Consider the following 21,809-nt stretch of genomic DNA (forward strand, 5'->3'; position numbering starts at 1 on the left):
TACTAACTCGTAACTAGATAAACAAATTGCACTGAAAGAAAAAACATCTGAAAGAAATATATCAAATAATTCAAATACCTTCTTAAGAAAAGCATCACCACTAATAAGATAGTACATTGTTTTATTAAGGAAATTTACTCTTCTTGTAGCAAATGGTACTTACTTAACAGATGGTTGATGGGCAGAAAGAAGGAAAGCCTGGCCAGAAAAAAAAAAATCATAGGGACCACCATCTGTTTGAGTTACAACAGAATTGGAACATAGAAAACCAAATCCCTGAGCAATCACACCATTTCAAGTAGTTTTTTAAAAGCTTTATTTATTTGAAAGGCAGAGTTACAGAGAGAGACAGATCTTCCATCTGCTGGTTTACTCTTCACATGACCTTAAGGGCAGGACTGTGCCAAGCCAAAGCCAGGAGCTTCATCCAGGACTCCCACATGGGTGCAGGGGCCCAAGGACTTGGGCTATTATCCACTGCATTCCCAGGAGCATCAGCAAGGAGCTGGATCAGAAGTGGAGCAGCCAGGACTTGACCCGGCACCCATATAGGATACCAGCATTGCAGGCAGAGGCTTTACCAGCTATGCCACAGCACCAGCCTCTCAACTAATTTTTTTTTAATATTATTTTATTTATTTGAAAGACAGAGTTACAGAGAGAGGTAGAGACAGAAAGGTCTTCCATCTGATGGTTCACTCCCCAGATGGCCACAACGGCCAGAGCTGCGCTGATCCAAAGCCAGGAGCCTGGAGCTTCTTCCAGTTCTCCCACGTGGTTGCAGGGGCGCAAGGACTTGGGCCATCCTCCACTGCTATCCCAGGCCATAGCAGAGACCTGGATCAGAAGAGGAGCAGTCGGGACTCGAATCGGTGCCCATATGGGATGCTGGCGCTTCAGGCCAGGGCGTTAACCCACTGTGCCACAGCGCCGCTCCCCCCACAACTAATTTGAACATAACACACACACACACAATAAACTGCTGGTTTTTATAATGTATTCCTGATGTACAAGATCAATAATAAACTTATAAACAATTTTCCCAGAAATTTCCCTGAAGAAAAACCACTGAAAAATTATACTCCAAGTGTCAAAAATATCAAGGAAATGTAATCCACAAAGGAGAATCCAAATGTAAAAATCATTTTTAAGGAAAAGTCTCTACAATGCATTCACTGAATTTAAATAATCTTTTAAAAAGTAACTTAATTACCAACTTTCTTAAGAGCACACCCCAGCGAGGTCCTCACGTTCTTGTCACATCTTTAGTCTCCATTTCATCTGCACATAAAATAACAACCAAAGGTACTAGATGATTAGAAAAGTATACATAATTAAGAAAAATAATTCATCCAATAAAACAGTAAATCTTTGTATACATGAGACAATAATCATACCCTCATTTGATATTATTGAACAGTCTCCACAAGCATAGAAATTTTACCAGAAAAATCTAAAGCTAAAAAGTTTACAGCTTAGGGAGAAGGTTCTGAGTTTTGAGCACTAAACTGACAGAGATTTAGAGACAAACATCAACTAAGTTTCTGGGAAGTAGCATGAAGCCAAAACTAAATGTTATATTCAGAGCAGATAAAAGTTGGCTTCATTCCATTTCTTCAAAGTGAAAAAAAAAAAAAAACTGTGACACAACTAGAATGGAAATATTTTTTTCTACCCTGAGTAAGAAACTCATTAGAAAAGGCAGAACTGAACAATAGTACCATGTAAGATAATAAAAGAGAATCGAGATAAACTGGAACCCTCATGTACTACTGGAAGTAATATAAAATGGTACAGTAACTTTGGAAAACCATCAGGCAGCTCCTAAAAATGTTACTTACAATAGACCTGAAAATTCCACTTTTAGTAAAATGAAAATATGCATTCACACAAAAACATGCACATAAATCGTCATATAAGGGGCAGGCATTGTGGTGTAGCCAGTAAAGCCACCGCCTGCAATGCTGGATCCCATATGGGTGCCAGTTTGTGTCCCGGCCGTTCTACTTCTGATACAGCTCCCTGCCAAGGTGCCCAGGAAAAGCAGTCAAAGATGGCCCAAATACTTGGGCCCCTATAACCTATGTGGGAGACCTGGAATAAGTTCCTGGCTCCTGGCTTTGGCCAGGCCCAGCCCCGACTATTGTAGCCATCTGGGGAGTAAACCAGCAGATGGAAGATTTTCTGTCTCTCTCTTCCCCCCTTCTGTCTATGTAATTCTTTCAAATAAAATAAATAAAAATCTTTTTAAAATATATATTCACACAAGCATTTTATGTTACAGTCAAAAAGAAGAAACAGTACAAATATTCAATCAAGTAATGCATGGCTAAATAAAATGTGGTCAAGAAGATTCCAAGATGGTGGAATAGGAAGGGAGCTTACAGCTCTAGTCTAGGGGAAGACAGTTAAAAATATTGGATAGGTTCCAAGATGACAGAATAGTGACAGGTTGGCCTGATTTATGCAAGGCAAAATTAATTTAAAAAGGGGAGAAAATACAATCTTAGGATAAAGCCACAGGAGAACTGCAGCAGGAGCCCCTGTGAAAGCAAGAAGCAGTCCAGACCTGCATAGAAAGAGCAAATACACAAAAAAGACAACAAGAGTTCAGATCTAGAGAGGAAGACACCTGACCTAGCAGACCAGGTGGGAGAGGAATCCATGGCCCACAGTGCTGCTGATACAGCGGGAGGGAGAGCTTGGTGAACTGCTTTTAGAGTTCCATGCAGGCCCCCTAAGGCAGCAGGTGACCAAGCACCCAGGTCTGGGGGAGAAAAAAGGTGACGGGTATCTCCCCTTCCACCTCCTCCCCACCGCGCCCTGCCGCAGCACTACAGCAGAGACTTGCAGTGAGGGAAGGGCTCACGCAATTTTTGGATTCTTGGCCTAGAAACCACAAACATGCTCAGAACATGGCAGGTAGCTGCGGATCCACCTCCCATGCATGCACCCATCAATAACAGGGATTGCCCCTACCCAGGGCCACGACAATTCAGAAGAATTGCTTCCTCTCCTTTGTGCCAACTGCATTGCATCAGTTGCCCAGCAGGAGGAGGGGAGGGGAAACGCCACCTGCAGGACTCTCCCACCTGCCCTGCACTATCAAGAAGTGAGTGGGGCTGCAGCGGGCAGGTACTCTGTGCACTGGTGAAACACAGACCTAACCAGACAGAAAAACCCACATTTCCCACCGACACTGAATTTGGCTAGGAGGACCACACACAGACAGCACCTCTGGGAACACCTTAGTTTCCTTATAGATAGGACTGGCTAGTAGGACACAGTGGTCCCACTTACAGTCCAAGATCCAGAGAGCCTTGAGAGCTGAGTCAGAAAACAGTAACTGCGTAAGAGGAGAAAGAGTGTGGTTAGGTCCTGGACAACCACAGAGTGCTTCTCCGCACTCCCTGAGCTCCTTGGTTGCTTACAGCAGCTCAAAGCAGAGGAAACCCTACTTTCACAGGAAAGACTCCGCAGATCAAATGTGCAGTTCATAAAGTAGTGCAGGTGAGTCCTGAGCACAGTTGAGACTAACATTGGGGTGTCCTTCAGGAGATGAGGAGGGCTGTGAGGAGGGCAGGCTGCCCCAACAGAGGTGACCAAGAGAGAGCTACTACACACAACTGGGGTCTGACCCTGGATACTGAATAAACACCCTGGCCACACTGAGCACACACCTCTTGGTATTCGCTGAAAGTACAGATGTCCCACTAACCCACAGAGACACACGCCAAAGATAAAAGCCATTAGAAAAAAAAATCCATAAATGCTGAAAAATAAAGACAAAAATTCAAGAAATGAGAACAAGGAAGAAACTATTAGAACCCCAAAGGAACACAACATTTCAATATTAGAAAGTGAAGATGAAGAGATTGAGGAGAAGCCATAAACAGAATTCAAAAAACTAATCATTGGACTACTCAAAAGCAATCAGAAGCAAATTCACAAACTAAAGAAAACTATAGGGCCGGCGCCGCGGCTCACTAGGCTAATCCTCCGCCTTGCAGCGCCGGCACACAGGGTTCTAGTCCCGGTCGGGGCGCCGGATTCTGTCCCAGTTGCCCCTCTTCCAGGCCAGCTCTCTGCTGTGGCCTGGGAGTGCAGTGGAGGATGGCCCAAGTACTTGGGCCCTGCACCCCATGGGAGACCAGGAGGAAGCACCTGGCTCCTGCCTTCGATCAGCGCGGTGCGCCAGCCGCAGCGCGCCGGCTGCGGTGGCCATTGGAGGGTGAACCAACGGCAAAGGAAGACCTTTCTCTCTGTCTCTCTCTTTCTCACTGTCTACTCTGCCTGTCAAAAAAATAAATAAATAAATAAAATGAAAATAATAAATAAAAAAGACAAAAAAAGAAAACTATATATGATATGAATGAAAACTTATCCCATGAAATTGAGCTCTTAAAGGGAAATCAAAATGAAATAAATGAAGAATTCAATAGATCAAATAAAAAATGCAGTGGAAAGTAGCAACAACAGAGTTGGTGAGACAGAAGAAAGAATATGCGAGCTAGAAGACAAATCTCTGGAAATTTTACAGTCAGACCAAAAGGGAAAAAAAAAAAGAAGAAATTAAAAAACAAAAAAGCACTGCTAGAGATCTATAGGATACTATCAGACAACCCAACATACAGGTCTTAGGAGTCCCTGAAGGTGTGGGAAGAGACAAAGGATTAGAACGCCTAATCAGTGAAATAATAACAGAAAAGTTCCCTAATTTGCAGAAAAAAAGGGACATCCAAGTTCAGGAAGCACATAGAACTCCCAATACACATGATCAGAAAAGATCTTTACCACATCACATTGTAGTCAAACTTTCCACAGTAAAACAAAAGAGTCTAAAATATACATGAAGGAAAACACCAGATTACTTTCAGAGGAACTCCAATTAGACTCACGGCAGACTTCTCATCAGAAACCATACAGGCTAGGAGAGAACAGCAAGATATATTCCAAGTCCTATGAGAAAAAAACTGTCAACCCAGAATACTGTACCCTGCAAAGCTCTCATTTGTGCATGAAGGTCAAACAAAGACCTTCCATAACAAACAGAAATGGAAAGAATTTGTCACTATAAATCCAGCCTTATAAAAGATGCTTAAGGATGTACTACACACAGAAACATAAAAACAGAGCCATCACTAAGAAAGAAGGTAAAGGCAGGGGCCAGAGCTGTGGCACAGCAGGTTAAAGCCCCAGCCTGCAGCACTGGCATTCCATATGGGTGCTGGTTCGAGTCCCAGCTGCTCTTCTTCCAACCCAGCTCTCTACTATGGCCTGGGAAAGCAGTTGAAGATGGCCCAACTCCTTGGGCCCCTGTACCTGTGTGGGAGACCCAGAAGAAGCTTCTGGCTCCTTGCTTCAGATCAGCTCAGCTCTGGCCACTGCAGGCATTTGGGGAGTGAACCAGTGGAATGGGAGACTCTCTCTCTCTCTGCCTTTCCTTCTTTCTGTGTGTAACTCTGACTTTCAAATAGACAAAGTAATTCTTTAAAAAAAAAAAAAAAAGAAAGAAAGAAGAAAGAAGGTGAAGGCAGAAAATCACCTGGTAAAAGTACAAAGGAAATCCAAAGTAAACAACAGGAATATTTATGGAAAAACAGCAGGGTCAACTCATTACATATCAAGAGAAATCTTGAATGTAAATGGCCTCAACTCTTCAGTTAAAAGAAACAGATGGCTGAATGAATAAAAAAACAAAACCCATATATTTGCTGCCTACAAGAAACACATCTCACCAAGAAATATACGCAGACTGAAAGTAAAAGGATGGAAAAGTATACTCCATGCTAACAGAAACCAATATCAGACGAATAGATATGCTAATATCAGACAAATAAACTTTTACACACAAACTGTGAAAAAAGGCATAGAAATGCACTAGGTAATGATTAAGTTATCAATTCAACAGGAAGATGTGACTATTATAAACATATATGCACCCAATTACAAGACACCCGGCTATTTAAAAGAAATTTTAATGGATCTAAAGGAAGACATAGACTTCAATACAATAGTAATGGGAGACTTCAATATCCCACTTTCAGCAATGGACATATAAAACAGGCAGAAAGTCAACAAGGAAACAGCAGAGCTAATCGACACTATAGACCAAATGGATCTAACAGTTATCTACCGATCTTTTCATCCTACAGTTGAAGAATACACATGCTTCTCAGCAGTACATGGAACCTACTCTAGGACTGACCACATACTAGGCCATAAAGCAAGTCTCAGCAAATTCAAAAACATTTAAATCACACCATACATCTTCTCTAATCACAGTGGAATGGAGCTGGAAATCAACAACTCAGGAATCGCTAGAGTGTATGCAAACACACAGAATGAATAACATGCTCCTGAACAAACAGTGGGTCATTGAAGAAATCAAAAAATTTCTGGAAGCAAATGAAGATGACAACACAACATATCAAAACTTATGGGATACAGCAATAGCAGTGTTAAGAGGAAACTTTATAGCAACTGGTGCCTACACCAAGAAATTGGAAAGGCACCAAATAAATAAGCTACCAATGCATTGCAAGGACCTAGGAAAACAACAACAAACAAAATCCAAAACTAGTAGGAGAAAATAAATAACTAAATTAGAGAAGATACAAACAAAATTGAAACAAAAAAATACAAAAGATCAGTAAAAAAATAAAATTGATACATCATTGGTTCAACTAACCAAAATAAAGGGTGGGAGGTGGGAGGAAACCTAAATAAATAAAATTAGAATTGAAAAGGAAATATAATAAAATAAAAATAATCATCAGATTATATATATTATATATAATATATATTATATAAAATAAAAAGAATCATCAGAAATTACTACAAAGAGCTATATGCCAACAAACCAAGAAACCTACAGGAAATGAGTAGGTTCCTGGACACATTCAACCTACCTAAAGTAAGCCATGAAGACAAAGAAAAACTAAATAGAACAATAACTGAGATGAAAATTGAATTAGTAATAAAGACCCTCCCAACAAAGAAAAGCCCAGGTCCAGATGGCTTCACTGCTATATTCTACCAGACATTTAAAGAACTAACTCCAATGTTTCTAAAGCTATTCAAAACAATTGAAACAGAGGGAATCCTCCCGAACTTCTTCTGTGAAGCCAGCATCACCTTAATTCCTCAACCTGAAAAAGATACAACAGAGAAAGAGAACTACACACCAATTTCCTTGATGAACATAGACACAAAAATCCTCCACAAAATACTAGACAACTGAATTCAACACCACATCAGAAAGATCATCCACCCAGACCAAGTAGGATTCATTCATGGTATACAAGGATGGTTCGACAGTCGCACATCACATTAACAAATGGAAGAACAAAATCCAAATGATTATCTCAACAGATTCAGAGAAAGCATTTCATAAAATATAACATCCTTTTATGATGAAAACTTTAATCATATTAGGTATAGAAGGAACATTCCTCAACACAATCAAGGCATTTATGACAGACAGACAGCCTCCTACTGAATGGGAAAAAGTTGGAAGCATTCCCACTAAGATCCAGAACCAGACAAGGATGTCCACTCTCACCAGTGCTATTCAATTTAGTTCTACAAGATTTAGCCAGAGCCGTTAGGCAAGAAAAAGAAATCAAAGGGATACAAATTGGGAAAGAGGAAGTCAAACTATCCCTATTTTGTAGATGACATGATTCTATAAATATGGGATCCAAAAGACTCCACTTAGAGGCTATTAGAACTCAAAATAGTTTGGTAAAGTGGCAGGATATAAGATTAACACACAAAAATCAACAGCCTTCATATAAACATCCAATGTCATAGCTGAGAAAGAACTTCTAAGATCAATCGCATATACAACAGCTACAAAAAAATCAAATGCCTTGGAATAAATTTAAACAAGGACATCAAAGATCTCTGTGATGAGAATTACAAAACATTAAAGAAATAAATAGAAGAAAACACAAAAAAATGGAAAAATCTTCCATGTTCATGGATTAAAGAATCAATATCATCAAAATGCCCATACTACTAAAAACAATTTACAGATTCAATGCGATATCTATCAAAATACCAAGGATATTTTTCTCAGATATAGAAAAAAATGATGCTGAAATTCACATGGAAACACAGGAGACCCCAAAGAGCTAAAGCAATCTTACACAATAAAAGCAAAGCTGGAGGCATCACAATACCAGATTTCAAGACAGGGCAATTATAATCAAAGCAGTCTGGTACTGGCACAAAAACAGATGGATAGAACAATGGAACAGAATAGAAATGCCAGAAAACAATCCAAGCATCTACAACCAACTTATCTTTGACAAAGTATCTAAAATCAATCCACGGAGTAAGGACAGTCTCTTCAACAAATGGTATGGGAAAACTGGACCTCCACATGCAGAAGTATGAAACAGGACCCCTACCTTACACCTTCCACTAAAATCCATTCAAAATGGACTAACGAGCTAAATCTACAATCTAATACCATTAAATTATTAGAGAACATTGGGGAAACCCTGAAAGACACTGGCATAGGCAAAGAGTTCTTGGAAAAGACCCAAGAGGCACAGGCAATCAAAGTCAAAATTGACAAATGGGATTATATCAAATTGAGAAGCTTCTTCACTGCAAAAGAAACATTCAGCAAAGTAAAGAGGCAATCAATAAAATTCAAGAAATTATTTGCAAACTATGTAACTAATAAAGGATTAATGTCCAGAATCTATAGAGAGTTCAAGAAACTCAACAACAAATGAACAAACAACCCAGTCAAATGGCAAAGGACTTAAACAGACATTTTTTAAAAGGGAAATCCAAATGGCCAATAGACACATGAAAAATTGTTCAGGATCACTAGCCATCAGGGAAATGCAAATCAAAACCACATGAAACTTCACCTTACTCCTGTTAAAATGGCTTTCATACCGAAATTAACAAACAACAATTGTTGGTGAGGATGTGGGGAAGAAGGTACCATAATCTACTGTTGTTGGGAATGTACAGCCACAGTGGAAGACAGTATGGAGACAACTCAGAAATCTGAATATAGATCTACCATTGACCAAGAGATCCCACTCCTGGGAACTTACCCAAGAGAATGAAAGCAGCATGTGAAAGAGTTATCTGTTCCCCCCTGTTTATTGCAGCTCAATTCACAATAGCTAAGATATAGAATCAACCCAAATGTCCTTCAACTGAAGACTGGATAAATTATGGGATATGTACACAATGGAATACTACACAGTAGTTAAAAAAATGAAGTCATGTCATTTGCAACAAAATGGATGAAACTAGACAACACTATACTTAGTGAAATAAGCCAGTCCCACGTGGAACACCTGGAAGAAGCTCCTGGCTCCTGGCTTCAGATTGGCCCAGCTCCGGCCATTGCAGCCAACCGAGGAGTGAACCAGCAGATGGAAGACCTCTCTCTGTCTCTCTCTGCCTCTTCTTCTCTCTCTGTGTAACTCTGATTTTCGAATAAATAAATAAATACTTTTAAAAAAAAGAATTAAACTGCTCAAGTGGTATGAAAAATGATATTGTACAAACACACGACCCCTTCAACCATCGCCAAATCCTTCCCAAAAGTCACCCCATCTGCAGCCAGGCTTGCTGAAACAAGTTAAAATCAAAAGGTCACAATTTCAACATGAAGTATATTCAGACCATGCGGTTCATGTGATTGCTACAACTGGTATTCTCTGAAGATTCCGAGAGGGTAACATTTTCTTTCATCTAAACTGAGACCTGTACTTCTCCAGCTTGCATGGTAAAATTTGGTCACTAACACTTGACAGCCTGGACACTCCAACATAGGAACTCTGACTTCAGTAAGTTGGTATATGGCATTGGATGGAGGTATTAAACAAATAGGCAATACCTCCCCAGATGACGCTGATGCTCATTTTCCCTAGTCAGTAAAAATGTTCTGTCACTTGGAACAGTGCTTTCCAAACTTCATTGTAGAAAACTCTCACCATATAGTTTATTCAAGTATAAATTCTGGGGCAGTACATTTGAGATGGGCCTGTAGGAACCTCAAATTTCTAACAAGCTCCCAGTAGTTGGACCACACCCTAAGTTGCAAAGGTTTATGACATGGGATAGAAACCCAAATGTATCCAAAGTGCCAAGCCCATGAAACAGAGGGGACCAGGTGGGGGTGTGACTTCTTAGAGAACACACCCCTTCCCAGGAAAGTATCTGCTTACTCAGCTCCCACAGATGCTAACTTCTCAGAAAATCAGAAACTCAGACTCTCATAGGAAATCTATTTTAATGTTAACTACCATGTAAGCCAACCCAGGAAATGAGCTAAGCACTTTATGTGAATTTTCTCACTGATCCTCATTACAACACCACAGGGATTTTAAAGCCACCTTATTTAATACATAAGGCAATGAAGGTATAGAGAGAAGAAAGATACCAGTTAGTAGCAGGGCAAGGATTCAAACCCAGGTCTGCCCTACTCAGAGCCCATGTTCTTAACCATTAGGCCATACCACACTGGTCAGTAGTAGGCCAGCCTCCCTCTGCTGGTCTATAGTCTAGCCTAGGATTCTTCTACTTACCTGACTCTATTAGTTTTGTCTTTTGAGTAACTGATTTGTTATTTAGCCTCATGTTTTAGTTTCAAGTCAGAGTAACAAACTACCCCAGTTTACTGGGGACTGAAGGTTTCCTGGGATATGGAACATTCAGTGGAAAAACTATGAAACTCCTGAGATACTTAAGACAGATTTCATTTAAAGGTGTTACTTGCAGAAAAAAACTTATTGTTATATTTGCTATAAAGTTTTTAAGAACTCTGTTCTCCTAACAAGCCCTGTGAGAAATTCCACTTTGTTTTTCTTGGAGTATAGCTCTACCACCTTCTTAAATGCACAATAGACTTTATGTCCTTTTTGCCCTATTCTACATTTGTTACTTGTTATATTTCTTCTTTATTATATGACTTTCTGTTGATACCTAGCTCAAATGCTTAGAAGGAACAAGAGAATACTGTAAATGCATCTTTGCCTTTTGTTTTGACTACCTAGAAAGCAACTCAGCATAAGATAATTTGATTAAATACTGAACTACCCACAGACTGTCAGTGTTTTTGTTTCTGAAGTGCTCATGCTCTCAGAGGTGTGTCTGAGGTTAGGCATTACCCAAAACACTTACTTCCTCCTTCCCTCACACTCCTACACAGAGGGACTTGCAATGGAAGCACACTAGCCTCACTCATGGCTTCCACTCTTCCCCTGGGAAGATTTGGCTGGGGAAGATGGGAGTGCTATTTATTGGTTCCCTAAGCCCCAACATTTAGTGAACACAACACTGAATATCCATTGGGCCTTGTGTTCAGAAAGCAAAATGATAGCATTATCACTAAGCTTAAACACAACAATGAAAATGAAGTATTTCATGTTGAAAACTTATTTTTCAAGGCTATAAATTAAATTGGTCCTCAACATTTTATCAGGGGAAAGATGACAATATGCAGGTATAGGAAGTTCAGAAGTCTCCAAACTTAACCCAAAGAGGAGTTCACAAGATATATCATAATCAAACTAAGAAAAAAACACAGACAAAGCATTCAGAAAGCAGCAAGAAATTTTTAAAAAGGGAGCCTCAAGATGGTTTTCAGCACATTTCTCAGCAAAATCTTCTCGAGCCAGGAATGGAAGAACATATTTAAAGTGTTAAAGAAGAAAAAAAAAAACTTTTTTTCACCTAGCAAAGTTATGAAAGGAGAAAGAAAAACTTTCCCAAACAAAATCTACAGGAGTTGATCATCACTAGGCCTGCATTCCAGAAAGGGAGTTCTTTAAGCTGATATATAAGGTTCCTAATTAATAAGATAAAACATATCACAGCCAGAAAAAAAAAGGGAAAAAAACCCTTAATGGTCTCAGTACCTGGAATACTATTCAGAAGGCTCTAATACTATAAGGGTGGAATGTAAAGCAGTTTTATCTCCTATCCAAAACAACCACAGCTGCAATAACTGTCAAGAGTTACAAATTACTAAAAGATGTTTTAAGTTTGGACATCTAAATCATAAAAGGTGGGAGAGGAAGGAGTGTCAGTATAACCTTTGGTATGCAATTATCATTAAGTTGCCATGAGCTTAAAACAGTCTGCTATAAGAAGTTTTACATAAGTCTGATAGTAAATGAAAAGCAAAAGCCTATACTAGTTGCACAAAATATTAAAGGAAAAGATTCATAGCATATCATCATAGAAACTCACCAGACCACAAAGAAAGACAGCAAGAGAGGAAGAAATAAAGAGTCTACAAAACAACCAGAAAATAAATTACAAAATGGCAGTAGCAACTCTTTACCTATCAATAATTATCCCAGACATAAATGGATCAAATTCTCTAATAAAAAGACATAGAGTGTCTGATGGGACTTAAAAACAAAAACCAAGATCCACTTATGTGCCACCTATAAGAGACTAACTTTACTAGTAAGGACCTACATACTCTTGAGTAAAGGGAGGGGGAAAGATATTCCGGGGCCAGTGCTGTGGCATAGTGGCTAAAGCCTCCACCTATAGTGCCTGCATCCCATATGGGCGCTGGTTCCAGTCCTGGTTATTCCACTTCTGATCCAGCTCTCTATGACCTTGGAAAGCAGTAGAAGATGGCTCAAGTCCTTGGATCCCTGCACCTGCATCAGAGACCCAGAAGAAGCTCCTGGCTCCAGCCACTGCAGCCAACTGTGGAGTGAACCAGCAGATGGAAGGCCTGCCTCTCTCTCTCTCTCTCTCTCTCTCTCTCTCCCCCCTGTCTCTCTCTCTCTCTCTCTGCCTTTCCTTCTCTCTCTGCATAACTTTGACTTTCAAATAAATAAATATATATGAAAGAAAGAAGGAAAGAAAATAAAGGGAGGAAGGAAGAAATTCCACGCAAATGAAAACCAAAAGAAAGCAGCGGTAGGTATAAACCCAAAATACATCAAAATTGTAAAACAAGACTAAGAAGGTCATCATAGAAAGATAAAAAGGTCAATTCAGCAAAAGGATATAACAATTTTGAATACATATGCACCCAACATCAAAGCACCTACATGTATGAAACAATTACTAAATTATCTGAAAGGACAACTAGACTATAATGCAAAATAGTAGGGTACCTAAATACTCCACACTCAACAATGGACAGGTCATCTAGTCAGAAAAATCAATAAGGAAATACTGAACTATAGACATACATATAACATTTCATCCAACAGCAACAGAATGTACATTCTTCTCAACCACACATGGAACATTCTCCAGGAAAGATCATTCTCCAGGGAAAAAAGTCTTTAATTTAAAAGGACTGATACAATATCAAGCATCTTATTGAATAACAATAGCATGAAACTAGAAAGCCATAAAGAGAAATTTTGGAGCATCCAAAAATTTAGAATTCACAAATAATTTTAAACAACATGGTCCTAACAACCAATGGGTCACATAAGAAATCAAAAAGTAAATAAAAAAAACTAAAGATAAATAAAAATGGAAATACTACATGCTAAAACTCATGGGATTCAGACAAAGGTGCCATAAATTTATAGCAATAAATATCTATATAAAAAAATGAAGAAAGAGTTCTCAAATAATCTAATGTTACACCTCAAGGAACTAGAAAAAGAAACTAAGCCCAAAGTTAGCAAAAGGAAGGAGAAAAACAAATATTTTACAGCAGAAATAAATGAAATAGACATGAGAACAAAAATGGAAAAACCAGTAAAACTAAGCATTGGTTTTTTGAAAAACAAATCAAGACTGACAAATCATCAGCTAGATTAGAGAAAAAAATATGAAAATTATAATACATATAATCATAAATTAAAGAGGATACATTTCAGCTACCATAGAAATACAAGGGATCAAAAGAAATTACTATGTACAATTATATATGAACAGACTGGATAACCTATGGAAAGAATAAATTTCTAGACACATACCATCACAAAGATGGAATCATGATGGAACAAAAAATCTAAACAAATAATAAACAAAAAGTCTCAATCAGTTCTAAAGTCTCCCACCAAAGTCCAGATCCATATAGTTTCACAGCTAAATCCCACCAAACATTTGAAGAAGAGCTAATACTAATCTAATCTTCTGCAAACATTTTCAAGAAATTGAAGTGGAAGAAAAGCTTCCAAACTCATTTTACAAAGCCAGTATTATCCTCACACCAAAGCCAAACAAAGACACTACAAGAAATGCCCAAGGACAAGGATGCCCACTCATACCACTTATATTCAACATCTTTCTGTAAGTCTAGCCAGAGTAACTAGGAAAGAGAAAATAAATAAAATGCATCTTAATAAGAAATGGAAAAAAATTTTCTCTACTGATAACAGGATCATAAAAAAAACTGAAAACTCCATCAAAAAACTGTTAGAACTGATAAGAAAATTCAGTGAAGTTGCAGGATACAAAATCAACATGCAAAAGTCAGCTGTATGTCTATATACTAAAAACAATCTACTCAAAAAGGAAATTGAGAAAACTATCTCATTTACAGTAGTATCATAAAACAATAAAAACTTGGAAGTAAATTTAAGCAAATTTAACCTGTACACTAAAAACTACTGCTAATGAAAGAAATAGAAGAAAATACAAATAAATGAAAAACTATCCCATGTTCCTAGACTGGAAGGCGTAATGCTGTTAAAATATTTACACTACCCAAAGTGAACTGCAGATTCAGTGAAATTTCCATCAAAATTGTAATGTCATTTTTCACAAAAATAGAAAAAAAATCTTAAAATCATACAGAACCACAAAAGACCCAGAAAAGCCAAGACAATCTCAAGCAAAAAGAACAAAGCAAGGGACATCACACTCCATAATTCCCAATCTACTAGAAAGTAATTGAAATCACAGCAGCATAGAACTGGCATAAAAGCAGATATAATGACAAATGGAACAGGTTAGGAAGCCCAGGTATAAACTCACACCTTTCTGTGAAGCTTTATATATTTGACAAGGGTGCTAAGAACACACAACATGGAAAGGACAGTTTCTTCAATAAATGGCACTGTTTATTGATTAAACAGGATATCCATATGCAGAAGAACAAAACGATCTTTATTTCATACTACATACAAAACTCAACTCAAAATGGATTAAAGACTTAAATATAAGACCCGAATTTGAAAAACTACAGAAGATAAAAGGGCAAATGCTCTATGACATTGATTTTTGGTCATGAACTCAAAAACACAGGCAACAAAAATAGAAACAGACAAATGAGATTACATCAAACTAAAATCTTGTGCACAGGAGGGAAAACAATAAAATAAAGAGTAAACACTCATAGTGGGAGAAAATATTTGAAAACCATGCAACTTATAAGGAGTTAATAACCAAAATACATAAGCAGCTCAAACAATTCAGTAGCAAAAAAACAAATAACTATTTTAAAATGGGCCAAAAACATCTGAATGGGCATTTCTCCAAAAAAGACATAAAAATAGCCAGCAAGTTTATAAAAAGATGCTCACCATCACTTATCATTAGGAAAGTACAAATTAAAACCATAATTAGATTTCTTCTCACATGTGTTAGAAGGGCTACTATGAAAAAGACCAAAAAATGACACATTCTGATGAAGATGTAGAGAAAAAGTATCCTTAGACACTACTGGTGGAAATGTGAATGAGTACAGTGATTATGAGGACAGTGAAATGAGGATGGTATAGAGGTCCTCCAAAACCAAAAAATAAACCTACTATATTATGACCCAGCCATCCTATTCTGGGTACATATCTGAAGGAAAATCATACCAACATAAAGAAATAACTGCACTCCCACATTCATTGCACTAGTATTCAAAACAGCCAAGATACAGAATCAACCTAGATGTCCAGTGATAGATGAATGGATACGGAAACTGTGGTGTATATTGACACAATGGAATGTTACTTTGCCATAAAAGGGGTAATATCATGTTTGCATCAAAATTGATGAAAGTGGAGATTATTATGTTAAGTGAAATAAACCAGACACAGAAAGACAAATACCAATAGCTACTTGGAAGTTAAAATAGCAATTGCTAAAGTTTTGGAAGAGTAGGGAAGAGGGTTAGGGGGAGGTTGGATAATGGATATAGAGGTAATAGGTTCTAGCATCCCATGGCACAGTGGGGCAACTATAAAGTTCACAATAATGAATTAGACACTATATAAGGAACTGGAACAGAGGAGGCACTGGGTTCTAAACACAAAGAAAAGAAAAAGAAATGGGAAGCCTAGTTGCCTGACTTGATTGGTTTATGCTGCATGTATGTGTTGAGATATTGTGCTGTATTCCATAAAAATGTGGATCACATGTTAATCAAAAAGACTTAAAAGAAATATTTTAAGAAAAAATGTTAAAAATGGTAAATGTTACCGAGCATATGAAGCAGAGAGAATCCTTATATATTGTTAGTGAAAATGTTGAGTACTACCTTTATAGGACACTTCAGAGGTTCCTCAGAAAACTAAAAGTAAAATTACCATCTGATCCAGCAATCCCACATAGGGGTGTATTTGTTTGTGTGCATCCAAAGGAGATAAAATCAATATGGATATCTGAACTTCCATGTTCACCACAGCCTTATTCATGATACCCAAGATATGAAATCAACCTAAGTGTCTATCAACAGGTGAGTGGATAAAGAAAATGTAGTACATACACACAATGAAATACTTTTTAGCCTTTAAAGGGGCAATTCTGTCTTCTGCAATAACGTGGGTGAACCTGGAAGACATTATGCTAAAGTTATATAGGCCACAATCTCACACATATGTGGAATCCCAAGAAGTCGAACTCATGGAAGTAGAGAGTATCATAATCAAAGTTACCATGGATTGCAGGTGGGATGAGGGGAGAGAGGGACTTAGAAGTTGTTGGTCAAAGGGTACAAAAGTTCCACTTAGGAGGTATAAATTTTGACCTCTATAGCGCAGGAAGGTTACTATAGTCAATAATGATATTTTGTATATTTCAAAATAACTCAGTGAATTTCCAATGTCTTACCATAAAAAATTATAAGTGATGTGGTGATACGTAATGGGTTAATTTGAATCATTCTACATTGTATACATCTATCGAATTGTACCCCACAGAGTATATAATTATGATTTATCAATTTAAAATATTAATTTTAAAAACATAGCTTGTGAAATTTCACTTAAAAAGAAAAAATATCCAAATCTTTGCATAGAATGTGAGGCTTACATTAATTCTTAATTGACCTTACCTGCTTTCATTCATAATGTATAGAATAAATATGAACTGTATTTTCAGTATACTATTTCAAAACTAGACACAAATTTAAAGTATTTTCTTTATTAAACAGTTCATTTAAGGCTCTTTTTGGACATCATGGAAAATGTAAAATGAACTCAAAGGTAGGATGTCTATTCTTAAAAAGGTCACACACTTTGAAGGCAAAGATATAGATGCGTACATTACAGTATCAAGGCAATATGTGTAAAATACCCAGTAGGAACCAAGATGCTTGGACACTTGGAAGAAAAATGAAACTTTTAACAGAAGGGACCAGGAAAATCAGATTCTCAGAAGATGGACTGCAATTCAACTACTGCTGAAAGAATACCTCAAATTTGTGGCAAGAAAAGGGCCTGAGCAACAGCAGATGCGTTGGAAAACCTAAAACCAGATTACCTACAACCTGAATCACATTAAGTGACTAATTTGACCTTCAGATCAGACTGTGGAGACCTTGAATAGCAAGTGAAAGAACTCAGAGTTCATCCACTAGGAGATAGATAGACCCATAGAAGCTTTTTGAGCTAGGAAATGTGGTTATCAAAACTGTATCAAGAAATTAGTTTAGCAGCAGTCAACAACGACATGAAGAGGAATGAGATCAGAGGCAGGAGGAGACTTGATGGAGGGTTAACTGCATTGGTCCAGTGGATACAGTAGGAAGGCAAAGGGAGGTATGGGCATAAGACAACACAGGAGGAGAACAATAATACCTTAGTGGATAGCAAGGGAGAAGGACAATGCAAGGATGACTCAGATTTTCAGCTTGGGTGATTGAGGTAACAGAAAGGAAAATCTGAGTTCAGAGGGAAGACAAGGATATCAGTCTGAGGTAACATTCAGACAGTTTTCCATCAGGAAGTTAGAAGTACAAAACAGAGGTGTTAGTAAAAAAGAAACAGATTATACTCTTAGATTTAACTGGAAATAAATTAATAAATAGATATTTAAGAGGCAATATATTTTAGAGTAATCTACACTAGAGATAAAAGTTGAAGGTATTTAAATAGAGTTGCTAATTATGACAGACTTTTAACAAGTATTTGAATCCTGTACCATTGCAACATGCAACACTGGATCATGACAAAATACCTGAGGATATAAGAGTGGGCTAGGACAGGAAGTCTGCGTAAACAAACTAAAATAACCACAATAAAAGTTATGAGATTTTTCAGATTCATTCCTTGGAACAAATTTTCATCACTAAAGTTTGGAAATTGAAGTACTAAACAAATCTATTCAAATTACTTCCCTATTCAAATGAATTTCTCTCTTTCTATGAAATAAACATAGAACTACTTACCATAAAACTTAACATACTTCATAGGAATACTAATCAAAACCTTGATTTCATTGGAACAAGCAAGTTCTTACTGACACCATCTGAGACTTACAAATGTATCTTCTTGTTCTACTCTATTTTAAGCCATAGCCTGTGAGTATTGAGATGCTTCTAAGAGTTATTTACCAAAACACATGTTCTCCAAGCCTCACCTGTTTTTGGTTTCTTGGAAGGGCTGAGATTCAGATGTTGGTCTTCTGATGAAAGGTTCTTACTAATATCATACAGTGGATCATCCAAGAAGGAGGGCCTTTGAAGTCTCCCAATGCCAAGAGTCTTCGACATAAAATAGTCATGTGCGTCACTAACCACCTCAGCCTTAGAAAATTGGAGGCATTTCATATTCTCCACTTCGATGACAAGAGCTTCTGGCATGTAATGTCCTGTCAAAGCTTTAGTGAGGTAATAGCCTTTAGAGGATTCACAACCTGCATCCTCAAGCCTATTTGCATCTTCTGCCTCAGCTTCCTGGGCCTTTGTTTCTGCTTCATTTAGTAATTTAGAAAGGATGGACTTGGAAAGCTGGGATGGCTCCGATGTAACATCCTCAATGTCTTTGTTTTCTCTTCCTTCAGGAAGTGGAATGATGGATTTTTGTTTGAATGTGCATCCATCCAGAAGATACTGTAACTGTGTCTCAGAGAGCAGTGATGTAGAATCCAACTGATAAAACAAAGCAAAAGTCTTCATGGTCAATTGATCAAGTAACATGTATTTTTGGTAAGCTTTCATTAATACAACATAAATCCAAGTGCCAGGAAAATCATTACATAACACATACAAATAGGAAAATAATTCATTTTTTTAAAGATTTATCTATTTATTATTTGAAAGTCAGAGTTATACAGAGAGAGACAGAGAGAAAGAGAGAGACAGAGAGACAGAGAGACAGAAACAGAGGTCCTCCATCCGATAGTTCACTCCCCAACTGGCCACAACGACCAGAGCTGTGAAGATCCAAAGCCAGGAGCCAGGAGCTTCCTCCAGGTCTCCCATGTAGGCGCAGGGGCCCAAGGACTTGGGACATCCTCCACTGCTTTCCCAGGCCACAGCAGAGAGCTGGATCAGAAGTGGACCAGCCAGGCCTTGAACCAGTGCCTATACGAGATGCTGGAGCTTCAGGCCAGGGCATTAACCCACTGTGCCACAGTACTTGAAATATCCCAAATCATGGGGGAAATGTACAGCTGCCCTAGAGAATAAGTTTATAGTCAATCATGGTCTCCATAATCCAAGAGGGAAATTCTACAATACTGATGAAAATGGATTGTGGTACCGAATTAACAACTAATACCATTCTGTTACCATTCTGTAACACATCAAAGCATCATTAGCTGGAATGGAGATACCAGAAAACCATCCTTCTTTTAAAAAGTCATAGGCCATCAAGCAGAGAAGTAGGCAATAGTAAGCAATCATTTCTTAGATAAACAGCCAGGAATCCTGCCACAGTCTCCAGATGTTTCTCTAAGGACTGCCCCAGCATACTCCTCCACATGAACAATTCCACCTCTCAGTTCCTTAACTGGGAAAAAAATCTCAGGAAACAGCTACTCCTGGGGGTTCATCACTCCTACATGTGTCCACAACTTACAGTGGAAGAGTGGATGTGTGGCTTATCCTGACATGTGTAGTTGCTTCAAAGCTACAGGTCCTGGCAGGAGCCAGGGTCATTCCAGAAGCAGTGCATCTGGGGAGAAGGATTGCATCATATTTATTTAATTGCTGCCTATAAAGGCTACCAATGCCAAGCATTTCAACCAAGAATTTAAAAATTTAAAATCACATTTTTCTTTTTTTTTAAAGATTTTTTATTTATTTATTTAACAAGTAGAGTTACAGACAGTGAGAGAGAGACAGAGAGAAAGGTCTCCCTTCCGCTGGTTCACCTCCCCAATGGCAGCTATGGCCGGAGCTATGCCAATCTGAAGCCAGGAGCCAGGTGCTTCTTCCTGGTCTCCCACATGGGTGCAGGTGCCCAAGCACTTGGGCCATCCTCCACTGCCTTCCCGGGCCACAGCAGAGAGCTGGACTGGAAGAGGAGCAACTGGGACTAGAACCTGGTGCCCATATGGGATTCCGGCGCCTCAGGCGGAGGATTAGCCAAGTGAGCCACGGCGCCAGCCCAAAAATCACATTTTTCTTCTAGTTGATATTCCCAGAAAATAATAAAAATGAATCCAAAGTAAGTACTGATCCATGTTCTATAAGAACTCAACTGAACACCATGCCATCTGACTTTCAACAATCTCAGAAAGAAATGGGATTCAAAGGAGACCCAGATTGAAGCTCCTGACTCCTGGCCCAGTCCTGGCCATTGAGGCCATTTGGGGAGTGAACCAGCAGGTACAAGATCTCTCTTTCTCTCAGTAACTCTACCTTTCAAATAAATAAAATAAATCCTTAAATTAAAAAATGAGATTGAAATACATTGAAATACACAAAAAAATTATACCTTCTCTAAAGAATCAGTATCTTCCTTGATTTACACAATGTTGTTATCTAGGAAAACACTAATCATCCTTTACAGAGAAATGAATTATCCAAGAACAAGTCCCCATAATAAAACTTAATCATGGGGCCGGCACAGTGCACAGTGGGTTAACACCCTGGCCTGAAGCACCGGCATCATATATGGGTGCCGGTTCAAGACCCAGCTGCTCCACTTCTGATCCAGCTTTCTGCTATGGCCTGGGAAAGCAGAAGCATGAAGCAAGATCCCTACCTTACACCTTTCACAAAAATCCACTCAACATGGATTAAAGATCTAAATCTATGACCTGACACCATCAAATTATTAGAGAACATCAGAGAAACCCTGCAAGATACAGGTACAGGCAAAGACTTCTTGGAAAAGACCCCAGAGGCACAGGCAGTCAAAACCCAAATTAACAATTGGGATTACATCAAATTGAGAAGTTTCTGTACTGTAATAGAAACAGTCAGGAAAGTGAAGAGGCAACCAACAGAATGGGAAAAAATATTTGCAAACTATACAACAGATAAAGGATTAATAACCAGAACCTACAAAAGATCAAGAAACTCCACACAACAAAACAAACACTTAAGAGATGGGCCAAGGACCTCAATAGACATTTTTCAAAAGAGGAAATCCAAACGGCCAACAAACACATGAAAATGTTCAGGATCACTAGCAATCAGGGAAATGCAAATCAAAACCACAATGAGGTTTCAC

The 21,809-nt window shown here is 38.3% G+C and overlaps 1 protein-coding gene across 4 annotated transcripts in view; it reads right to left on the reverse strand.

Annotated features, from left to right (window-relative positions):
* Positions 1 to 299: 299 nt before the first annotated feature.
* Positions 300 to 21,809, reverse strand: part of FSIP1 (fibrous sheath interacting protein 1) — a 229,149-nt gene continuing 207,639 nt past the window's right edge. For 2 of the 4 annotated variants that reach the window (XM_051822083.3, XM_051822082.3), the window contains 2 exons: positions 18,766 to 19,276; positions 300 to 1,281 (listed from right to left, as the gene is read on the reverse strand). In XM_051822083.3, the coding sequence (XP_051678043.2) occupies positions 1,247 to 1,281; positions 18,766 to 19,276 (546 nt within the window). In that variant the 3' untranslated portion in view covers positions 300 to 1,246. The remainder of the gene's footprint in view (positions 1,282 to 18,765; positions 19,277 to 21,809) is intronic. The other 2 variants (XM_089309433.1, XM_089309434.1) reach the window with 2 other exon arrangements.

The sequence above is a fragment of the Oryctolagus cuniculus genome, chromosome 12 (assembly GCF_051225735.1).
Source record: "Oryctolagus cuniculus isolate XC-2025 breed Fujian yellow rabbit chromosome 12, ASM5122573v1, whole genome shotgun sequence".
Taxonomy (NCBI): domain Eukaryota; kingdom Metazoa; phylum Chordata; class Mammalia; order Lagomorpha; family Leporidae; genus Oryctolagus; species Oryctolagus cuniculus.